A 23,970-nucleotide genomic window follows, 5' to 3' on the forward strand; every position below is an offset into this window, starting at 1 on the left:
GCTCCTTTATTTATTGTGCATAAATAGTGAATTGTCCTGACACAATATTGCGTTTCGCTTCTGTTATTATGGTACATTGACAAAAACATATACTTTTATTCACAGGATAAAACAGGTTTTTTGTATCACTAATTGTCCAGTACGATTACAGCATACAGTATTGTTGTCACTGCTACATTTCTGTGATGCTACCAGAAATTATTTCCACTACTAATTAATTACCGTTGAGCTCAAAGGTCCTATTAATAAACTGTTAACGAATGTGTATTTATGACGACGATTTGTGAGACTGGTAAACTTATGATACGTACGATGGTCTTTACTTTCTACACGGTGCATTTCAAGGTCCTGCACCCATCCGTCGGTAAACTGTACCTGGGCTTGTTGCAGTGACCTGAAGTTACTAAACTTCATGAGTGTATGCGCTCACTCCAAGAACCGTATGATTATAAATATGCATATAAATATGCTAAGATGAGATAGCTGACTTCATCTAACTAGCAAATGTTGTCCAGGCTACGTTGGTGATACAGTTTTTTTTAATGTGTATGATATTTTTGTCATGCGATTTTAAAGCCGGTCCTACAACCGCATCCAAGAATAACATGCAGCTTATCTCAGAACTGTCGGTGAAAATTATTCTTGGAGCTAGGTTTAATTGAGCTGCATTTTAAAGAGGTGCAATTTCACAATTTGTGTATATTTTCTAAGTTCACTATTTTGTCATGTGTTGAGAAAAACACAGATTTTAAAATTACATGGTCTAATATTTACATTTAGCATATAACTGCAACATTATTTTTTCGTGTTTTTTTTTTTTAAAGACTCGAAAGGACTTGAAATTCAAAGTTTCAGACTTGTGACTTGACTCGGACTTTTACACCAGTGACTTGAGACTCGACTCTGACTTGCCTGACATTACTTGAGACTTGACTTGAGACTTGAGGATAAAGACTTGAGACTTACTTGAGACTTGCAAAACAATGACTTGGTCCCACCTCTGGTATTTGTATGTGTGTACTTGTGTGTGTGTGTGCGTGTGTGTGCAATTCCTCCCCACCTGTATGCAAGCTTCCTCAAAATGACTCATTTACTTATGGATTATGAATGTTTCACTTCCAGAGTTTTGCTGCTGTGTCACTTATTTGGTAATGCTCATTGATTTGTGTCATAAGCCGTAGGTAGAGACTCATTCTTCTACATTAGTGACAGAGGCTTTCTGCTCCAGTTTGCATTCAGTTTATCGTGGAGCAGCACAATCTAGCACAGTTTGTTTAAAACTACTTAATCCACAGGCTAGTGGTTCCCCAAACAGGGGTTTGAGGCCCTCCGAAAGCTCACAAATTTAATCTGACGGCCACAAGATGTTTAATCGGACAATAAAATGTTTTTTTTTCCTGCTCTATTAATATTGATTCACTGGGTCTATAAATACAATGCTGGCATATGGTTTTTGAGCTATATATACACCTGTTCTCAGCATGGCATCTCTGAATTTGGAAGAGTTCTACAGACAAATTTAATGGATCACAAGCTCCTGGAAAGTAAATAAAATGTATGTTAATAATGTATTATCATGATTTTTACTCAAGCAGTGGTACTCAGGGGTCTTTGACCAATCTGAGGACCACAGTGTGGCAAGAGACATTTTAAACAAGTACAAACAGAAGTAATAATAAAATTAAGTATTTCTGAAATACTATAATTCTTCTGAAAAAGGTTGAGTAAAACACTACATTACAAAGTTTGTGTTGCGAACAGTTACCGCTGTGGTTCCTTTTTGGGGGTTTAGGCCACAAGAGGACCCTAAAAGTTCCACACTAATGTAATATTTCTTGTGATTTTTGACAAATCTTTTTATGTACATATTAATATATACAATTTCATGTATGGTTTTGTGAGAGTGACAGTGTCTCTTTTAAGAAGGTGTGGCATGCAAATTGGGTGTCTCTGAGGTTTTGATTGCTATACATTTGAGCAGCTGAGGGCTAAGCAGATTTAGACGCGCTCTTACCATGTCAGCGTCAGTCACGTCTGCCGATACATCTGGCTTGCAACGATTTCCTTTTAAAGCTGTCAAATCTTTATGTGCGAAATCGGGAACCTACTGAGAAATGAGGCTGTGAAGCTAGCTGTTAAAATCCTTATTATGATAATTTTAAGTGGCAGACATGTGATGTGTTTTATAATAAGCTCAGAGGTTAAGCATGACACACTAATTTATTCATATTGTGAGCTTGGTTTGTATGTGGAAGGCTGATTGGCTGTAGTAACTGTATGCGAACATGAGGATGAGAGAGCTCACATATCAACTTAGCTTCTTTAAGTCATTCAGACGGAGGAATAAAGGGATAAGGGAAAGGATGTTGACAGAGTGGCTGTGCCCAGTGGACAGTTATTGGTCATATACATAGCTGTTACTTTAGGAAATGGTAATGGAAGTGCTTCATTGAGTGGATTCTCAATAATCTGCACATGACTGAGTCCCTCAAGTCTTTCCACTTGGCAGCCATGTTTTTGTTAACACTTCATTTCTCTTTCAGATATACACAAAAGAACGGAGAGTAACAAAACAAACCAATGAAAATCACCACATCACCCCACGAACAGTCTGATTTACTTTGTCTCTGCAGTCTGTTTCTGTGACATCAGTATTTCAGCCTTCACCTTGTCATTATCATGTGAACATGGTCCATTTCTTCCGTTTCTCTCAACACAGTTCCTCATGAAGTGGTACCTTATGAGTCAATTACTCCATAACATATATTTCACTCGCTACTTTCAGCCATTTACAGGCTGATAACATTTTAAACAAATATGTGTCTTCTCTTGGCACAGTATTTTGCTATCTTACCTAACCACAACACCATATGTGACCATAGGATATCGTAACCCAGAATGTTGATAATAACCAAAAAATTTACATTTACCGCTCCAGCATGGTTGTGTTACTGATGTGTTTTCCCAACACTGTTTTCTCCAACTACCTGATGATGTAGTAGATTGTTGTTTTTGCCATATGTGCAACTATTCAGAAATATTCATGCCCATTTCTTTTTCCCATTTCTATTCAACATGAAGTGCTGCATTCCTTTTCTTTTCCACTAACTCTTGATGTAATGTAGATATTGCCCAATATTACTTGAATTGTAGACTTCTAATATGGTTGTAATTATGCCATTTTTTTTTCTCAAAACTTTTGTAAGCGGGACGCTTTACATCCCACTTATAAAAATCTCTTGTACGTATCTTAAAGGGTACTGGTTGTCTTATTACGTTACACAGTGCTGTTATTCGGTTTGGTATCCATTGTTTGATGCTTTTGTCCAAAGTATTTGGAGTAAAATAATTGTCATAAGGTACCCATCGGAGTTATTTCTCTAACTTATATTTTTCTATTATAATTTTAGTGTGAATGATGTGAATCTTTTATCTTCTCCATTTTCAACTTTTACATTTTTACACCTTGGCTCATAATCCTGAGCACACCAACAGATTACAGGTGGAATTTGTATGTCATCAAAATATTCTCTAAGTTTTAACAATGCCATACCTCTTATACAGTTTCAAAGCTGCAGAGTTTCAAATTGGCAGCCATCATGGGCTTGATATGCTTTCTGATTTAGGGGGATTGGGGATATGATGTGTGTCATGCTGCAAGGATCATTTTACCTATTTTACACTGGCTAATTCCTATCTGCCTAATCTAGAATCGGAAATACAGGGTTCCTTGTTTCAAGTGAGAAAACATGGCTTATCCAAATAAACTGTATGTGATGCAAACATGTAAAATCCACGACAGTACATAATGTCTTTCTGAGAGTGGGCATAGCCACTCTATACACCACTGAACAGCCATAACATCACGCCCCAAATATTTTCTAGATTGTCCTTTGATCGACCATTTGGGGCATGGCCATGGGAACTCTGGGAGTGTGCCGTGGTGTCTGGCACCAGGTTGTTGACAGAACATCCAGTGGGATGTCCTGTCCTGTGGATTGCAGGACAGCGTCTCTGTGGATCGAGCTTTTTTGATCGGATTGGGATCTGGGGAGTTCAGGAGCTGGGTCAAAGCCTTGGGTCTCTGTTGTATTCCAGAGCACTTGTGTGATTGGGCGGGGGCATTGTCCCACTTAATGAGGCCAGTGCTGAGGTTGCAGAGATACTACCATGGCAGATATGCTTGGTCTACAGCAACACATAGGTGGCACCCACATCAATGTCAGGACCCAAGGTTTTCTAGTATTTCATGTAACAAAAGTATCACGTTTATTAAGTTCACTTGTCGGTGGTGTTGCAATTAGAGCAATCAGTATTGCATCTAAAATTCTTTGAATCAGGTATTCACTGGGAATTTCCACTGTCAGAATATCAGTATCAGGAAATGAAATAACTCTGCAGAATAAAGGCTCATTTTGGGATTTCTTGGACCCTAGCTCTGTATAAATGGGCTCTAGAGATTCCTAACGTTTCCTGCAGCTGTCAGAGCACTGTGCATGCTGTATGTTGATGAGAGGATGTTCGTTTTTACTACATTAATTTTACCCACTAATTCAGGCTCCCTAATTAGTGCCGTGGAATTCTTTTTTCAACAACACCTTTGAAACTAAGGCTTTTAAAAAATTATTTTTATAATTCTCACATACTAATCAATAATACCAAAAATGACTATTGGATTAGATATTCCTTTTTTCTCAGTAATGATACCAATAATGCTGGTTTTACCTCCTCCACCTGCACACAGGGAAGCACACAGCCTCTTCCCTCATTAGCAGATTAAGTAGTTTTCACAACATGAAACAACACTTTAGGAGGAATTTAGGGGAGGTCAGTAATGCTGTGTTCCAACAACACTGAAGTATCAGTTATCATAAGTGTTAACCACAAGCCAGTGTTCTCCTAGTTATGGTGTTGGTCCCAAGCCCAGATAACTGGGATGTTTGCATCAGTAAGAACATCTGGTATAAAATCTTTGCCAAATCAAACATACAGATACAAATTGCTATGGAAGGTCCTGTAGAAGTAAGTGAACAGCTGAAAGTATCTTTATCCAATAACCACATTAGCTGTCAAGTTATCATTAAGCAGTGCCTGATGGCTGTGGCCAAAAACAAATGAGCTAGGCAAAAATGCTATCAGTGCTACCCACTGGTAATGTCAATTTAAAAAAATATATTTTTTTTGCCCCTGTGATATCAAAAATCGTATTAAGCATTGAATAATTTCCTGGGTATCAGTATTGAGCTTGGATTTCTTGTATTATGAGAACCCTACAAACAAGGCATGCTGATAATTTTCTGATGATGATGATCCTCATCCCATCAACTAGTTCCAATCTGCTTATTCCCCTCGAGAATAGAGGGAGGCTGTCATATCCCAGCTGAGAGAGAGAACTGACTTACACATCAGCTTAACATGTAGTCCAGTATTTGATTGATAATGTTAAAAACAAACATTACTGCAGACAGTGAAACAAGCCCACTTATAGGCTTATGAGAACTCAGATGTGTGTCAGTGTTTTCCCCATTGTTATAGAGAAATTACATAGAAAAATAACATTTTAATTTGTGATGACAGATTGTGCAGCAATTAATCGGCTAAAAGGCCACATGAGAGTTTTGATTGTTCCACTATTGTAGCATCAGCAGAGACGTGAAAAGTTCAGTACAAAAAGTAGCTTCCTACTTTAGCTATGATTAATTTGATCAGTTCTCAGAGGGCGGCAGGCTTGAAATATTCTGTACTTATTAGGCAAAGATATTACGAAAAACAACAACCGTAAAAAACAAACAAAAAACCCCCACAAAAAAACCAATGATTATTTTATATGAGACACTGTCTATTAGGTATGTTGTTTGTTTTTGTTTGTTTGTTTACTAGTCAAATTAACCAGAAACCATTCTTTTTATACTTCTCATTGTTCTTGTATTTCGCAGCTGTTTGATTGTTTTTTTTTATTAACAGTGATGGCAAGAGGAATTTGGATTCACGTTGTCGTGTTGATGCTGAAGCATGCCTACCTAAGTCCCAGTGAGAGAGTTTATCACACATGAAGAGCTGCACTCCATCTGGAAATTTCCATAATAATAAAAAAACCTGTGCATGCACTACCATGCTCATTCGCTCAAACTGTGCATGTGAATATAAACCTTAAAAAAAGGGCAAAACATCCAAGGATTTGGGGAAAATGTGTGTACACACTTACTGACAATCTGCTGTCTGACATCTTCACATCTTCACATTTATCTTTCATTGACTGCATCTTCTCTAAAACAAGCCATGTGATTTTTATAATTCATTTAAAAAGACCACAAGTCAGTTGTTGTGTGTTAAGTTTAGACACATTGTGGCCTTCTCTTATGTTCACATCCTTTGTGTGTCATAATCATACTCTTGCTGCCAATCTAGAGCAGAGACACCCACTCCCTCAACTTCCTACCGACACGTACACACAGACACTCGCACACAAACACACTGCTAATCTCTTTTTCCAGAGATTACACTGGTAAATGAACAATTGACCTGCTCTCTAGTCATATGATCCACACAGGCTATTTCCATCTTTTGCAGATATCCTCTGGTTTCCCCTCCACCACATTTAACATTTGGAGGTATATTTACATTAAACCCGTTACTGACTTTGTGTGTGTGAGCTTGAATTAATATAATTTCAAGCAAAATTCAGCAAGCATTGTGTAAACAGTTTATTATTCACTCTGGTAGAAGGAAATGAAAAAGTAAATTATGAAAGTTTATGACAGATTTGCAAGTTAATTTCACATTCATGCATAAAGCATTGAGTTATGGCACAACTAAGAGTTAATTTTCACAACAAGCAACCTTTATTTGTCATTATACAGAGTACAACACGTAGTGAAATTCTTGTGTCCGAGCTGCGGACAGGCTGCAGGGCTTGTTTTTTTTTTTTGTTTGTTTTTTTTTGCTTTGCACGGGGGGTCTAGCCAGGACCCTTACTAGATACCGGGTGGGAATCAAACTTGTGACTCCCGCTCCGAAGGTGTGTAGTCTTACCAATACACTATCCAGCTGCACAATTTTACTTCTAATTTTCCCTTTTAATCCTCTAGCTATTGGAGATGCGGTGTAATTTCTTTTAAATGACAAATATGTTCCAGAATATGAACGTCTTTTGATCCACAGGCTTTAATAATGTTTCGCAAAAAACAGCTCTTACCCTTGAAGATATAACATTTTCTCTCAGTACAATATTAATCTTACTGTGTAACATCCAAATTGTAAAATGAACATTATGTGTGATAATTAGGAATATTGCCTACATTTTCTGCTTCAGATATTAACGAAGGTCAGTATGTGTTTCTTTATTTGCCTTTTATTTCACATATTTGAAATATAATCAGCTGTTATTTGTCTATGGCTTTCAGTTTAAGTATGCTGCTTGGGGGACTAAAGTGCTAATTTTTAGTATCCAAATAACACAACAATTTACATTAACATATAATTATTCACTGGAAACAAAAGCCCCTTTTCTACTACTGCCTAATCGGATTGACTCGCCACTGATCGATTACTTTTTCATTACAATCCACTGATACCTAACCTGCGTGGCTGTTGTGAAAGCAATGCACCCCCCCTCCCCGACACGAACACTACAAAAAAGGTGAACGAGGCAAGAATATCCCTGCTGCTCGCTCTGTGGCTTTTCGTTAGACTCAGATGAACACCGCGTTGTTTTTTGTGGCTATTTCGCTTGTTGTCGGGCCTAAAAAATTGCGGTTTAATTTTCGTGAAGGAGAAGCTCTCATGACTCATCGAGTGAGGCTACTGTCCAACCAGTCGGTGGCATGCAGCCTGATGACGTCACATTTTAGTACCTGCTCTGATTGCTTGGAACACCTGGCGAACAGGTACTAAGAGAGTACCTGGTGCCAGGTAATGGAAACCCCCCAAACCGTGGCGAGCCGCACTGAGTTGATCCAAATAGTGTAGGGGTTTTTTTATGATAGAGAAAACAAATATGCTCTAATTATAAATATTCACATTTTATTTTAAAAACGAAAGAATTTCAAATTATTTTTTAATGGCGCCAGGGACCTCAACTCTCTGGCCAAGAGATTAAAGGCTGCTGCGCCCAGGCAGTAAACACTTTTTTTTGCGGGCCATAACATGATTAACATGATTGGCTGAAAGACTTGAGGGTGTGTTGTTTAAGGTCTGATAACGGCTCATATTTCACCTCCTGTAGCTTTCTGGGCATCTCCAGAAAACTGGAGAGGTTGGATTTGTTAAATTGTTGACCTAGCTAAAATGAACTGACAAAATGTCACAATATGCAGATGACATTCGATAATAATTTTCTAATATGTGCTGCACAAATTAAAAACATGCCGCATCGCAGAGCTTTTGAAGCTTAGAAAATGTCAGTAAAATGGCCAGTGTGGGACTGCTGACCATTACAATCAATAGAATAAAAGAAAACTGACAAATATAAAGCAAAACTTGAAGAAAAAAAGTCTCATTGTCCATCAGTCCCATTTTAAACACAATGGTTTATTTCTGGAATAAATCTAATAAGGATAAATTGCCTTTCAAGGGGTCAAACTGCATATTTATTGCTATGGGCACGTAAAACCCAGGAGCCTACAAACTTATTAAGATGAATGATTGATATGCCAGGAGCATGAAGTGTGTTGGAGAGATGGGACACATTTAACCCAGTGTTGCTTTGAATCAAAGCTGAGAGGTGCTGTTAATTATCAGGGTGTCTCTGATGGCCGCAGATGAAACCAACACGCTATCTATTCTGTCCTACCTATTAAGTACTGTGTGAGTGTTTGTGTGGAGATCCTTATTTGCTATATGAAAGCCCACCTGGTTTAATCAAAGGCTCAAGGTTATTGATTAAATAGGAAATGATCTTCAAACAGCAAATGCAAAGTTGAGTTGTACTGTGAATGCATGCCAAACATTAGGTTTTAATTAAAGCGACGACCATTTTAGAAGACCAAGTACAAAGAAATATAATTTTTACTTTTCAAAAAAGTTACACGCCACTTTGCCTTCCAAACATCCTTAATTCTTTGTGCTTGCTCTGCACAGTTGTTCCCTGAGCCTGGAAGCGGCAGAGGTTTCTTCCTGTTAAAAGGGAGTTTTTCCTTCCCACTGTTGCCAAGAGTTCGCTCAAAGGGCATTGTTTGACCGCTGGAGTTTTCTCTCTATTATTATATGGTCTATACCTTACAATTTATAGATCATTGATGTGACTATTGTTGTGATTTGGTGCTATATAAATAAAACTTAGTTGAACTGAATTGATTTGTGCATCCATAATGTGACTCTCCTGTTAGACTTAGACTTAAAGAGACTTAGAGCTTTTTATTGTCATTGTGCAGTTTCTTGCACAGCGAAATTGGGTAGCTGGACCACAAAGGTGCTAAAGTAAGAAGAAGAGAAACCAATATACAACGAAGGTGGAAAAAAAAAATTTAAATAAATAGAATAAAATAAATGTGTTGGGGAAGTCTTTACACACTCTTAGTTTGCATTAAGAGTTCTGACAGCCCTCGGGAAGAAGCTGTTCTTTAGTCTGTTGGTTTTGCACCTGATGGATCTGAGCCTTTTTCCAGAGGGCAGGATGTTGAAGAGGTGGTGGTTAGGATGGAGGTGGTCCTTTATAATTGCCCTGGCTCTGGAGAGACATCTTGAGCTGGCAATTAAGTCCAGAGAGGGGAGTGGACAGCCGATTACCTTCTCTGCAGTTCTGATGACCCTCTGTAGTCTCTTCTTGTCAGCTGTTGTGCAACCAGCGTACCACACAGGGATGGCGTGCACCAGCACACTCTCGATAGTGGCGCGGTAGAAGGACACTAGGAGTTCAGTCTGCAGCCTGTTCCATCTCAGAACCCTCAAGAAATGGAGGCGCTGCTGGGCTTTCTTTACTAGGGCTGATGTGTTTGTGGACCAGCATAGGTCCTTGGATATGTGGGTGCCGAGGAACTTAAAGGAGGACACCCTCTCCATATAGTCACCTTTTATGGATAGGGGAGGGGGATCAGTTCTTGTTTTGCGGAAGTCCATGACCACTTCCTTGGTTTTCTTGGTGTTTAGGGTGAGGTTATTGTAGTTACACCATTCTGACGGTCGCTGGACCTCATCCCTGTAGGCGGTGTCATCATCGTTGGTGATGAGCCCCATCAGAGTGGTGTCATCTGCAAATTTGATGATGATGTTGCAGGGGTGCGTAGCGGTGCAGTCACTGCTGTTCCATCACATCCCAAAGGTGCTCTTTGGGACTGTTCAAGAAGACGATATGAAATTTGAGACTGGCTTGTTTTTCTGCTGTAACCAGTCATCAGAAGATGAGTACGCTATGTTCATAAAGAAATGGACAACAATCCTTAGGTAGGCTGTGGTGTTTAAACAATGTTCAGTTGTTACTAAGGAGCCCATCCTGTATCGAGAAAATTGAAGTTGAGAAAATTGAAAAATGCTGGTGTTAAACCAACAGCCTTTTAGCTTGAACTGTTCACACAAAGCAGGATGAATCATGTTTTTTTGTTTCTAAGTTCTCACTCTGCTGTACCACTTAATGTCCTGGCAGAAATTGAGACTAATCATACCTAGCAATGTTTCTTCAATCTTCTATTGTCCAATTTTTGTTGAGCTTGTGTGAACTATAGCCTAATTTTCCTGTTCTTAGCTGACAGGAGAGATGCATCAAGGTTCGATATGTTGTGCATTCAGAGATGCTCTTCTGCATACCTTGGTTGTAACAAGTGGTTATTTGATTAACATTTGTCATCTTATCAGCTCAAAGCAGTCTGACTCTGACATAGGCAAGGTTTTTTCAGCAAGAGAACCGCTGCTCACTGGATATTTTCTCTTTTTTGTACCATTCTCTGTCAGCCCTCGAGATGATTGTGTGGGACAATAAACAAAATCTGCACTTTCTACAATGATAAAAACCAGCCAGTCTGTCACCAACAACCATGCATTGTTCAGGGTAATTTAAATGACATTTCTTCCCCATTTTAAATCATGGTTTAGAATGGGAACGTCAACAGGCCACCTTGAGCATGTCTTCATACCTAAATGCACTGAGTTGCTGGCATGTGACTGAGCAGTTGAACAGATGTACCTAACAGAATGATGAATGAGTGTATTTCAACACTTTTGGATTATATTATATGTATTGCTTTTATTACTCTTCCTTGTAATGACAATATGCATAAATGAAGAGTTTGATGTCATTTCAGTTCTATGGCTTTATTTGCATCTTGCATTTCTGGGGTTAGTCTGATGACATCACACCACATGGAGAGAGGTTGGCTGAAGTAATGTGGTGCAACGTAATGTAATCCCAGTAATGAGAGTTGAGGACATGTGTGACAGTTTTGGAATCCTGTGTGTGTGTGTGTGTGTGTGTGTGTGTGTGTGTGTGTGTGTGTGTGTGCCAAATCAGAAATGTATAGAGATGGGGAGGTGATTACAGTCATGACACTGGGGATTGGATTTTGGAGGATTACATGCACGCACACTCTGACACACACAGACACAGTTTTCCTGACGACACAAGTCTAAATGCAGGGCTAATACTGTCATACAAAGGGGTCAGAGAGGGAGACAGACCAGGAGAGGGAAGTAAGGGATGGATATGTACTGAGGGATCATGAGGCATTATGTCAAAAGCATCACAAAAGTAAAGCAGCTTGTATATTTGACTGCTGCTCTCTTCCCTTTCCTTTTCTCTTCTTCTCCCACCCTCCTTTCCAGGCAGTAGCCTGCCAGCATGGCCCTTCCCAGGGGACATCCTCCTCCTTCCCCCTGGCCCCCTCTCTTCCTCCTTCTCCTCTTCCTTCTCCTCCTTATCTCCTCCCCGCTTCCTCTGCAGGCTCGGCCGCTCCTCCTGCACCCGTCCATCAATGTCGCGGTGGTGTTCAGCGGCTCTAGCTACCAGAATGAGGTTAGAGGTCGTCTCAGTGGAGAGAATTTTGTCGACCTTCCCGTAGTAGTCAGCCCTGTAACGGTGCTGGTCAATGACACCAACCCTCGTGACCTGCTGACACGTCTCTGCGATACCATGGCAACGGAAAAGCTGCACGGTGTGGTGTTTGAGGATGATGTGGGCTCGGGTACCGGCGCTCAGGTAAGAATAATTTATGCATTTTTGTGTTTTCTGATCCGACATCCTCTCCAGAGTCATGGTGTTCAGTCACCCAGATCCATTTCCTAAAGCTGCACGAGGCAAGACTTTATGTAAAAAAGCATCTGTCCTGTCCTAAATCACAAAGAGGAACAAATTGAGATGCCAAGCGTGTACTAAATGCTTACTTTTACTTGCTGTCTTTGCAGAAATTAAATTATGGTGTCGGTAGGGTTTCAGATCGTAAAGGGAAGAGATGTTGCATTAAATCAAAGCAGTATTTTAGAGGATTTATTAACCTAAAAAGGCATTGTTCTCAGCTTAAATGAAGTCGTAGGAAAAAGTATAGCTAGCATAGAGTTACCAAAAACATCATCCAAAGATTTGTTTTATCACTGAAATCTCCTAAAAAGAATTTTGCTGAAAAAAGTGAAATGTTTTATGAGTGCATTTAAACATTAGAAGTAAAACGCTTGAAACAGGTTTATTATTTGATATGCCTTTTAATGTTAATACCATAGAATTGAAGCTTGCATTTAATTGTTAGCACATATTCTTTTACTAATAAAGAGCAAGGTCTCTGATTTACCATTAAACTATTGCCATAACTCCAACAACAGCCAGTAAAAACCAGACACCTCAAAGAAAACTGTGGCAATAGAGAATCTACTATGGAAGCACGCATGGGTAGACGTGGTACATGTAGGTTTTGGCCGCTACATGCTATTTTTTGGATTTTGTTGCTGCTATTTTAATGCAACAATTTTCCCTTCATAGATGCCTGGATCGCTGAGCAACTTTGCACTTCACAGTCAAATTCTTCTTCTTTTGCAAACATCCATTCATCCACCCATCCATCCAAGTCAAGTTTGTGATAGGGTTGGAGCCTGTGACATTAAAATGAACAACAATAGTTAATTTAGAATCACCAACTGTTTTACCACACAAGCCAGAGAACCCATGCAGGCGCAGGGAGAACTATGCAATCACATAAAGAGGCTCCTGGGGGATTTGAACCCAGGACCTTCTTGCCACCATGTTGCCCATTTGCCCCCCAAGTTTCGGCTAGTCACCCTATCTACAAGAAGTCACCACAGCGGAAAGCTCCACATGGTTGAGTTGGCAGATTTTGTGACCTCCCCTATTAGTAATTTTAATACAAATTCTGAGTGTAGTATAATAATAATTACATGAAAACAAAACTGGAGCTCTACAAGTTTTGAAACCATTACCTTTTTAAAACATCTGAAAGACTTGTTATTATGTTTTATATTTATTTTATTTATTTTTTATTTATTTTATTTTATTTTATTTTTATTATGTATTATTTTATTAATGCCGGTTAAGGTTTGCCTGACAAAATTGTTGCTTTTCAAGTGCTGTTTTGATTTAAACAAAAAAAAGGTGCTTAGTTTGCCATTAAACTGGCAATCGATCAGTTTCTGGATTGAATATGAATTTTACATCCTGGTCTTTCGACCACTACTAATTGGTAAAACTATATTAATGAATATGAGTTATTCTGGTGCAACACTTTCATCTTCTTTTATTCAAATATGAAATCTGTTTGTTTTAATCTTTCAGGTGGCAGAAGTAGCACAGATCTTGGACTTCCTCTCCACACAGACAGCTCTGCCAATTGTGGGCATCAGTGGTGGGTCTGCAGTCGTCATACCGTATAAGGTACTGTGAAAACAATGAGACTTTCAATCTTCTCAACACTGTCCCACCACCAGGATCGAGCCTAAATTGGACCTTCGCACCACACTCGTGAATGCATTTCAGTCAGAGGTATCAAAATAATACTAGTCACATATGTATAATGAGGGAAAAACAACTTCTTGGTATAAGATGAACAACAACCTGCAATATAAATCCTGTCAGCAGCAGCACTCGCTCTTCACAGCCTCCTGTCTTAGTCAGAACTCTTTTGCACCGGCATCACTCAGCTTAAAACAACTTAAGTAGGTCAGAGCGGTGAAACCTACTTTGGCAAGCAACTCGCTGCATGCAAATATTTGGATATGAGCAATACAGATGGGTGAATTATCAGCGATGACTAGAGCCTTCGACCCTCATCATCTCGTCTAATCCGTGGCTGGGAAAAGTCTTGAGTTGTGGGAAAGGAAACTTCGTAAGGGGAGACAAGTGCTACGGGTGATCTGTGCTTCAATCAATCATGTCTACACAGTCGAAGACCAGCAGGTTTTTCCCGCTATGATTTAGCATGTATCTCATTGATGAATAGAAATGGAGAGCAGCGAGCTGTGTAGTTAGATTGTAAAGAAGAGATTGATGACACCAGATGGATTCTTAATCTTTACTTTTTCTCCACTTTGTGGTGGGAATGTGGCTCCGTCTCTACTTCCTTTCACACTCTAAGCTTTCGGCTCATCTCCCCTTCCTTCCTTTAATTGCTTAACTGCTATCTCCAACACCTTGTATTTATAGAAACAACTCTCAAACACATGCAAATGAATACTGTCACATATGAGAAGTACACACACACACACACACATACACACAGTCAAATGGGTTCATTCCTACACCTATCAACCAATCGAAACTTGTATAGCCCTGTGGCTATAAATTCCACCCTCAGCAACATTTTGTAAACCACAGTAATTGTTTTTATCATCTTCCTGTTGATGTCACATCATAGATAGGCATTAAACAGGAGGAGTTGTAACTGCAGGAGAGTGATTGATTTGCTGTATTTTGATGGCAGAGTGAGTGAATAAGAGACAGACAGAAGAGAAAGATGCCTCGATGAAGCTTGGCTGACAGGTGCCCAAAGGCAGTGTTTTACTGTCTCATAGCTGAGTCTCTTTTGTGAGTGAAATAGTCCTCCTTGTTTCCATAATTCTCTCTCTTCCTCCCCCCCCCCCCCCCTTGTTGGTTAGTTCACTTCTAACCCTGTCTCTTTCCCCCATGCATTTCATATTTTGCTTTGGTCTCTCTACACCTTCACTGCTTTCTTCTTTTCCTCCATCACCTTCGCTCCTTGAATCTACTTTTTTTTTTTGCATGCTGGCAGAGTCTATTAAGACTGTGGCTTGAAGTAAGCCAGAGGCCTGTGCTCCTTTTTGCTCACTTGGAGCTCTAGGACAGCATTAAACTGTTAATTAGAGCCTTCAGGAGGCTGAAGCACCCTGTAGCGCTTACCATTTATCCCCAAATCCAAACCATTCACTCATCTTTTCCCTCAATTTTTTCTGTCCCTCTGAAAACTTCTCCAAGCCATTTACCTCAGATCTGCTTTTAACACACATCTCACACAGTTCTTCTGCTGCCTCCAGAATATTTTTGTCAAATTTCATCATCGATCACTGGTCTCTGGTTGGTAATTTGCAGAGCCAATCACAAAACCTGTCAACTTGACAGCGAGCAAACACAAACAAGCAGGTGTGACGTTGCCCCTGAGAAGTCCAAAGTGTTGAGTGGTGGTTCTCTGTAGAACACAAAAAGAAAAGCATTTTCCTGTGGCCTGCATGTCGAAGGCATTATTTTACCCTTACCCTCATACTCCTCTTCAGTCTCTCTATATGCTCCTTTGTTGTCCGGAAGAAGAAAAAAAAAAAGCTTGTCAGAGGTGTCTGGCACAATGGGACAGGTGGGTTGGATGGAGAAAGACATGCCCGTGAGTGCATGATTCTGTTAAGGGATAAAAGAGCTCAATAGTGCTTGATTATCAATAGGCCTGATGATGATGAATATCTTTGATAGTGGGTTTAAAAAGAAGCAGCAGCCGCCCGAGCCGCCTATTTATGGCTCCTGTCTCAGTGATCTTTCTATGGTGAACAACAAGGAAGGAGGGAATGAGACAAAGATGAAAAGATTGAAGGCTTTTGTCAGACGGCACATACATCAAGCAAAAGCGAAGAAGAGGAAATTGAAGGTTAAGGAAGCGCTGAAAAACAGCATAAAGGCTGTTCAATGGGGCCTGCGAGGGAAGGAGGGAAAAAAATGTAGTGACGTGTCTCTCGGAGGAGTTAGAAATCAGAGATTGAGCGTGTTTTCTGTTTGTGTGTTCTTGGCTGGCTGGTTGTCAGTCACTGCAGTGTGCTGGGCGATCATTAGAGGGTGCTACTTCCAGATGTCGAGTCGTGGGAGCAGTGGAGCAGGAGGCGACAGAGAGGAGATGAGGATGGGGGCAGGAGCATGGTGCCGACGAGGCTGCAGGGGGAACAACAAGAAACTTTAATAACAAAACTTTAATTCAGTTGGAATAAAATTCTAACATCTGATATATGAATATTCTAATTATGATGGCAGTGATTGCGATAATAACTGTATTCAGTCTGAGGAAAAGATGCATCTTCAGAGTTGATGGGTTTTATGTTTTCAGAAACGTCACTTGGCCAAAAGTATGCAGACAACACCAAAATATCAGACAATCCAAGTGTTAAACACGGGTTTTGTTAAGGGTGTTTTATCAAAGTATGGTTATGAGTACCCCAAAACATAGGGTTGGGGTTGTCAAGTAATGCATTACACATCAATCTTTTCTTAAAAGTAACGGAGTATGTCATTTAATTACTTACCAGAGAACGCAATTTGTTAAACTATCTTTTACAGTGTAAAGCGTATGAACAAAAGGGCAACAAAGCAAAGATGAAAACTAGCTCAAAGAGAAGTTCAGGGTCTGGCTGCTGGGTCGGGGTCGGCATGCACTCAGCTTTACAATGACTTTGAGCTCTCAGCTAGCTTTGCATTAGCATCCTGTCTGTGCAGATGGCTATAAAGAGCCAATGTGTTAGCAGTATAATGCAGTTGTTTCTGTTCTGCATGCAGTTTGCACTTTAGAATCACGCTCTGATCCTTTTGGGCAATAGAAATAAAAGTAATGTCAGTATCTCCAATCCTCAATAGCTGCAAATGTCTGACTTTTTTCTCTTTCTATCTGCCCAGCGTGCTGATAACTGATTAACTGATATGTAATTACTAAATTTAGTTCAGTAACGTTACTATGTTGCTAAAAATGTAATGTGATTACAGTATGTGTTACACCTAACACTGCCACTACACAATAGTTGTATGTTAGCTGCAAATGTATATGCAACAGTAATCTGGTTTCTCCAGCTATACTCTTCAAATTTCCAGCAGGAAAGTTTGTCCATGTTTCTGAAATGCCCCCTTTGCAACAACGACACGGGATGATGTCGTTGTTGCAAAGGGATTAAAAGCATTCTGTATTTATTATTCCACTGCAAACAATGAATCGGCTTCATAAAATAACTATTAATTGTATAGGTTAATTAATTAGCAGATCAGGAGATTAACTGTTTTGAGGATTTAGATAACATTTTGAAGCCTGGGGCAGAGGTTTGCTCCAATTGGCGTCAGTGTTACTGACGCCAGTAGAGTCTGTTGGGGGCCAAGGCAAAAATTCACAGGGGAGTCCTCCAACCAGAGTTCGTCATCATTTGTGTTATAAATAAATACATAACTAAATAACTAACTAAATAAAATAAATGTAAGGGATTTTTTTTGGCTTAACAGAAAATGACAAAAAAGCAGCATATCAGGTAATTTGGAATCTTCAGAGTGCACATATAGTATAATCAATCATTTGGAGGGGGCACCCTATCCTTCGCTTTTGCTGCTGGTGTTATAAATGTAATGATTCTGAGAAAAGATAACAAAGAGACACTGGAAAAGATTCTTATACCAGTAACATATTAATACCATTAAATTATATTTGAGCACAAATTCAACTTTTGAATGTTGTTCTTGGGCACAGCATCCACAGTATAGCTCTACTTTTTGGATCTTTTTGATAGAACTTTAATAGTTCCAGTACAAAGGATACTTATGTGCTGGGGACTGCACTACAGATACAGAAAATACAATAGTAGACACACACAACAATGTATATATAGCACTATAATTTACATGACTAGATCTAGTAACTTAGAGTACATGTCCAAATTTCTTTGCATCAAAATTTCATAAGTTCTGTCAAACCTTAACATTTAGCTCAAATGCAACTTTAATGTTAACTAAAAAAAGATTTCAGAAAATTTTCATTCTCCAAATCACTCAGTTACTGGTGTCCTACAGAAAAAGATGTAAAACATTACTCTACAAATGGCAGAGACCATCTTCAGTTCAGCAACAATGCCTAAGGCCAAGTTGAGTGGTTATATTGTTAACGCTGTACTAGCGTCTATATTCTTTCACACATATTCCCATTAGGATTCAGGTGGGGCTCTATGGTGGCTCTGAACGTCATTCACTGCAAATGAAGAAGCTGCAAGCAGCTGAATGCTTTGCTGGTGGCATGCTGTGCCCCTCATCGGAGCTCAATGTTGGCGTCTGGCTCTCAGCTGATGTTCTAGTACATCACAGAAGTGCTGGATAGGGTTGAGGTCAGGGCTCAATGCCTGTCCACACTGTTGTCTATAATCAAGCGAAGCCTGCTAGCTAGGTCAGGCCGCTCGAGCTGCATTATGTCATAGACACGTAACATGCCTGACTCTCCCACTTTGGTGGTGAATTAAAGCTGCAAAATGTCCCATCCCTCTCTCTCCTGCTCCACATCACTACCTGCTATTTCAATCCCTCCACCACCCTGCAGCCACATGCAGGCACCAGGGGAGTATTTACTTACAACTCCCCAATTTCCTTCCCAATTTGCAGTAGGTATGTCACCAGAATCAGCCATTTTTATACTTGATACGTTTTAATACCAAAATTCTAAAATCACAACTGTACATTTTTTAATCACCTGCAAGTGTTCTCGTCTGTCATCACTGCATTCACTAGAAATACTAGACATAACCATAGCAAAATCCCCAGTGGAAGATTGTAACCAGCGTGCCATGATACACCGTAAAAAAAAAAATCCTAAAAAAACAGTAATATTCTGGCAGCTGGGGCGCCAAAATAATACCAGAAAATAACAGAAAATAACTTTCTCATAAAAATACGGTTATTTTCAGTAATGACAATATAGTTCGTTGCCCTAATTTTACATGGGATTTTGCCTTTTCCAGGTGCTTTTAAACATTAAATTAGGAACATTTTAATGTGATTAAACAATGAAATTACCTATAAACAAGGTCAATGAATGCGGCAATATGAATAATACTTAAATGTACAGAAATATACAGTTAACAGTTGGTTTAAATAATAATAATAATAATAATAATAATAATAATAATAATAATAATAATAATAATAATAATAATAATAATAATAGAATAGAATTCAACTTTATTGTCATTGCACATGCACAGGTACAGGGCAACGAAATGCAGTTTGCATCCATCCAGAAGTGCTTTAGTGATATAGATATATTACAATATATATTAGCAATAATATAGATATGTAAATATATTACAGAATAATAATAATAATAATAATAATAATAATAATAATAATAATAATAATAATAATAATAATGGATTGGATTTATATAGCGCTTTCGAGACCCTAAAAGCACTTTACAATTCCACTATTCATTCTCTCTCACATTCACACACTGGTGGAGGCAAGCTACAGTCGTAGCCACAGCTGCCCTGGGACAGACTGACAGAGGCGAGGCTGCCATATCGCACCATCTGGCCATCACCAGTAGGTGATCCACTCTTTCTGGTATCATCACATCTAACATTACTTTAATTATTATTTAGAATAGAATAGAATAGAATTCAACTTTATTGTCATTGCACATGCACAGGTACAGGGCAACGAAATGCAGTTTAATTTAATATTATTAAATCTCCATAATGTAATTTACTTAACCATTAATTCTCCAAGTATCTTGAAATCTACTGAAAAGATGATAGGGGGCAGGGATAGCTCAGTAGGTAAAGTGGTCGCCCCATGATCGGAAGGTCGGCGGTTCGAATCCACTTAACGGCTACCCTGAGGTACCCCTGAGCAAGGTACCGTCCCTACACACTGCTCCCCGGGCACCTGCTTAGTGGGCTGCCCACTGCTTCACTGAGTGAATGGGTCAAATGCAGAGAAAAACAAGTAATTTCCCCATGGGGATCAATAAAGTATCCATTATTATTATTATTATTATTATTATTATTATTATTATTATTATTATAGTAGAGAGCATGCAATAACAATATTCAATTTTAGTCACTTACAGTTATTTATTCACCTTTCAATCACTTTAATGTTAAAACTGTGTAATTTTAAAACTGTATATACTGTATATTCTGTGTATTTGTTATCTCACTCTCATTGCCTGTTCTTATTGTCCTTATATTCAACATTATGCTGCTCTGTTGTATGTTAATTGCCCCTTGGGGATAAATAAAGTCTTTCTAATTCTGATAACAAGTCAGTTCAAAATCCAATATGGGTTAGAGTCTGTGTAGGCTACATATATGATTCACGTAATTTTGAGAACCTTTAAATTGATCCAAGAAGCAAACAAAAGACAATTACTTCTTCCAACGAAAAGACTTAAGCAGTTGAAGAGATAAAGATTAAAAAAAAAACCATGAGGCATAGGAACATATTACGTCCACAGTGAAGTGGACATAATAGCAATGACGTGATAGAAAAACTACCTCATCACCTCACCTCATCTTAAAAAATGTCTTTCTGAAAAAAACAAAACAAATAGTTTTCACTTGACATAAATATAAAGAGCATCATTGCTTTTGTAAATTGGGTTGAGTTCACTCTTAAAATAATGACAGAGGGTAGTAAATTATTTTAATAGCCGCCGTGAAACATTTTGGGAAAGGAGGAATTAATTAACTACAGATGACAGCTCTTATCTGCTCTCGTGAAGCACTATTAAATCTCTCTGTTTTGCGCCATAAATGTTTGATCACTCACAAACAAGCTTTTGTTTGTTACAGTTACAAACATCAAATAATGAGCGACTGCACTGGCAGGCGATGATACGGTCTGGAATTTAAAAAAAAGAAAAGCTGACAGCTTTATGTGGATGCCAGTAAACATGGACAAAAGTGCCTTTAAACTGTGAACATGATGGATTTTTGAAGCAAAGAAAGCGTTGAGTTCGAGCATTCGAGCATATAAGATCATCTATTACAATTTGAGGCTGTCAGTGGAAGATTATATTCAAGGGTTACCGTCTGAGGACTGGCTGCAGTCTAAGGTCACACGCTGGTCGTGATTTTGGTTCAAAGTGATGATGTGAGCCAGACAACTGTCACTGGATCACAGTGTACGTTTCTTTTTTAGGAGTTTGTTTCTGCTGCCAGACTGACCCGCTTTCTCTGTCTGTCCTTCTGCACCTCTGTTTCCTCTCTCCACCGCCTCCCTTCTGGCTCTCCCTCGGCCTCATGATCCAGAAACCACAGCACTCTATAAACAGGTCATGAGAAGAACAGAGCTGCTGCATTCACATTGGATACAGTTTTCCATTGCTGGGAATAAAATCACATTAATGGCCAAATCCAATGAGTATGACCCAATAATTTCTAAAAGGCAGTCGGTCAAAGTAGTAATAAAAGTATTTCAGTAGTTTAATACTTTTCCTGACATCATGAAGAGATAAATGTCACTATATAAAGGACAAGTAAGTCCCCTAAAAACATTTCCATCAACTTCCATCGAATGTGCTTGATTTCTTCCACCAACCCCAATGCACCAAAAGATAATCTGATTCTGTCGCTGATGCTCAAGTCATCACAACTACTTTTGAAATACTGCCTGAGATCATTTCTTTTGAAGATATAGTCCCTTTCAAGAGAGAAGCTGTCACCAAGACCATGTCTTCAAAAATATATCTGTGATTATCGTAGCTTTAATGTCGGATAACTTGATGAAAAAAGAAAAAAAAATTGACGAGAGCCTCCTTTCTTTCCTTTCTTTGTTTGTGCATCGGCCTTAGCATATTTAGAAAGATACATCAATTTTTACCTTCTTACAATAAAAAAAATTTCTGTGTCAAAGACCCAAAGGTGTAGACTGAAATGATCATGGTTGAAAAACACATTTATGCTTTGTTAAAACTTTACACCCAGACAAGAGGGTGTTAAATGTTGCCACATTTTTTAACCAACTTCGAGCAAAAGTACCATGGTATGTATCATAAATTCAGGGAGTCAGGTAGGAACTAATTTTTCATGGAATGAAAAATTAAAAAATGCGAAACCTTTGCAGTTTACTGGCGTGATTTGTGCCTGTTTGTCGTTTAATACACACGGCTCACTCATTACAAAGTTGTCTTTTTTTTGGTGATGAAATTTTTTTTTTATCATTCTAGAGGGTATGAATTTCAGATTTCAGAAATAATGTAAATTATATGCCATTGTCTTTGGAGTCAACATGTTAGAAAGCACATTTTATCATTACTGCATCATTAAAATGCCAAAAGAGGGAATATCTCATACCCCCAGTGACACTGCAGAGACTGTGGAGCAGGTTGTTCACTAATTGCAGGGTTAGTGGTTAAATCCCAGGCCTCTCCATGTGCCAATGTAAGTGTCCTTGGGCTAGACATATAGGGCCATGTTGCTCCTGCTAATACGCAAGCACCTTTTATCATGGGCATGTTGTTATTACCCTTTGAAAGGGTGGACGAGAATCATATTTTATAATCTAGCTAGGGTTTAAAGATGGTGTTTGACAGCGAACCATTTACAGAAACACCATTATTGGATTTTCCTGTTAAATTGTCACATTCAGTATATTACACATTTGGTGTACCTCCAGAAAAGTGCCTTTGTTTTTACTGTAGTTTTTATATTGTTAAGCACTTTGTGCAGCATCGGCTGTTTGAAATGTGCTATATAAATAAATTTGACCTTGACCTTTGACCTTTAAAAAATATAGATTTTGTGGGGAGAGCTGGCTTTCATGCCTCATTTTTGTTAAGAGTGCACTATACACTCACTGGCCACTTTATTAGATTCACCTTCAGTTCCTGGGTTGGACTGGGTTGTGCAATTTTGGTGAGGTATGTGAATTGCAGCCTCAGTTTCCTGTTTTTTTCTTTAGTTGACAGAAGTGGTCTTCTGCTGCTTCATATTGTTATTTTTATACATATTGATGTAATTTGTGAACTATCTGTGGCCATCAGATGCATTAATGGATGCTAATATTTGGCTGTGATTTGTGGTAGGGGGCTTTGTTAAGCAATTAAAATGGTAAATCTAGCAGACCTGTCTGGGTATTACTGTGTAATACATTTGTGTCCATATGTGAATGAGCATCTGTGTGTGCTTGACTGACACCAGTCACTCCACTGAGCAACGGTACAGTACAAAGTTCTCCCCGTGGAATGAGAGGACTGTGTGAGCAGCCACCATGTCCACAGTCTCCCTGTCATATTACCATACGCTGCTGCAGTAGGACTGCTAATTACGCTTGTGTGTGACAGCCGCACTGCCAAGGTGGTGAGAACAAGACGGCTGGGAAGTGGAGGATGAAAAGAGGGAGGATGAACTCTGTCTCTTTGTGTGGGTGTGTCACTGTGAGAGTTAGTCGAGAACAGGATTTTGTTGTAATTCTCATTTGATTTCACTATGGAAGAGAAAGTGAATGTCTTCAAACATGTTTGATTCTGATGTGACAAACTGAATAGTGATGAAGCACCGACTTGACCGAGGAGGTCACCGTGTTATTAGCTTGTTTAATAGCTCGGGCACAACTAATTGTATTTTTCTCTTCTAATGATGCACCTCACCGCTGCATAGACATACTAGCTGAAGTGGGGCACTATAGCTAACCAGGACTGCCAATCCACAGCCATTTTTTATTCATTCACTGACAGCCTCAGTATTGCTATTTTTATAGCTATTTTGATGCCTAGCCCAGTCCGTGGTCTGGTAGCATTTCAACTCTGGATAGAGGTGAGTTTCAAACAAGCACAGACAGAGATAAAATTGGTAGAAATTGAGTGAAAG

At 39.1% G+C, this 23,970-nt stretch overlaps 1 protein-coding gene across 2 annotated transcripts in view; it reads left to right on the plus strand.

The window, feature by feature from the left end:
• LOC146663908 (glutamate receptor ionotropic, NMDA 2C-like) overlaps positions 1-23,970 on the plus strand; it is a 63,101-nt gene that overhangs the window by 2,357 nt on the left and 36,774 nt on the right. For both annotated transcript variants that reach the window (XM_085416857.1, XM_085416858.1), the window contains exons 2-3: positions 11,752-12,124; positions 13,706-13,804. In XM_085416857.1, the coding sequence (XP_085272983.1) occupies positions 11,768-12,124; positions 13,706-13,804 (456 nt within the window). In that variant the 5' untranslated portion in view covers positions 11,752-11,767. The remainder of the gene's footprint in view (positions 1-11,751; positions 12,125-13,705; positions 13,805-23,970) is intronic.

This window comes from Rhamphochromis longiceps, linkage group LG8, assembly GCF_057381845.1.
Source record: "Rhamphochromis longiceps isolate RC_006_pf linkage group LG8, R_longiceps_female_GT1.1, whole genome shotgun sequence".
Classification (NCBI taxonomy): Eukaryota; Metazoa; Chordata; class Actinopteri; order Cichliformes; family Cichlidae; genus Rhamphochromis; species Rhamphochromis longiceps.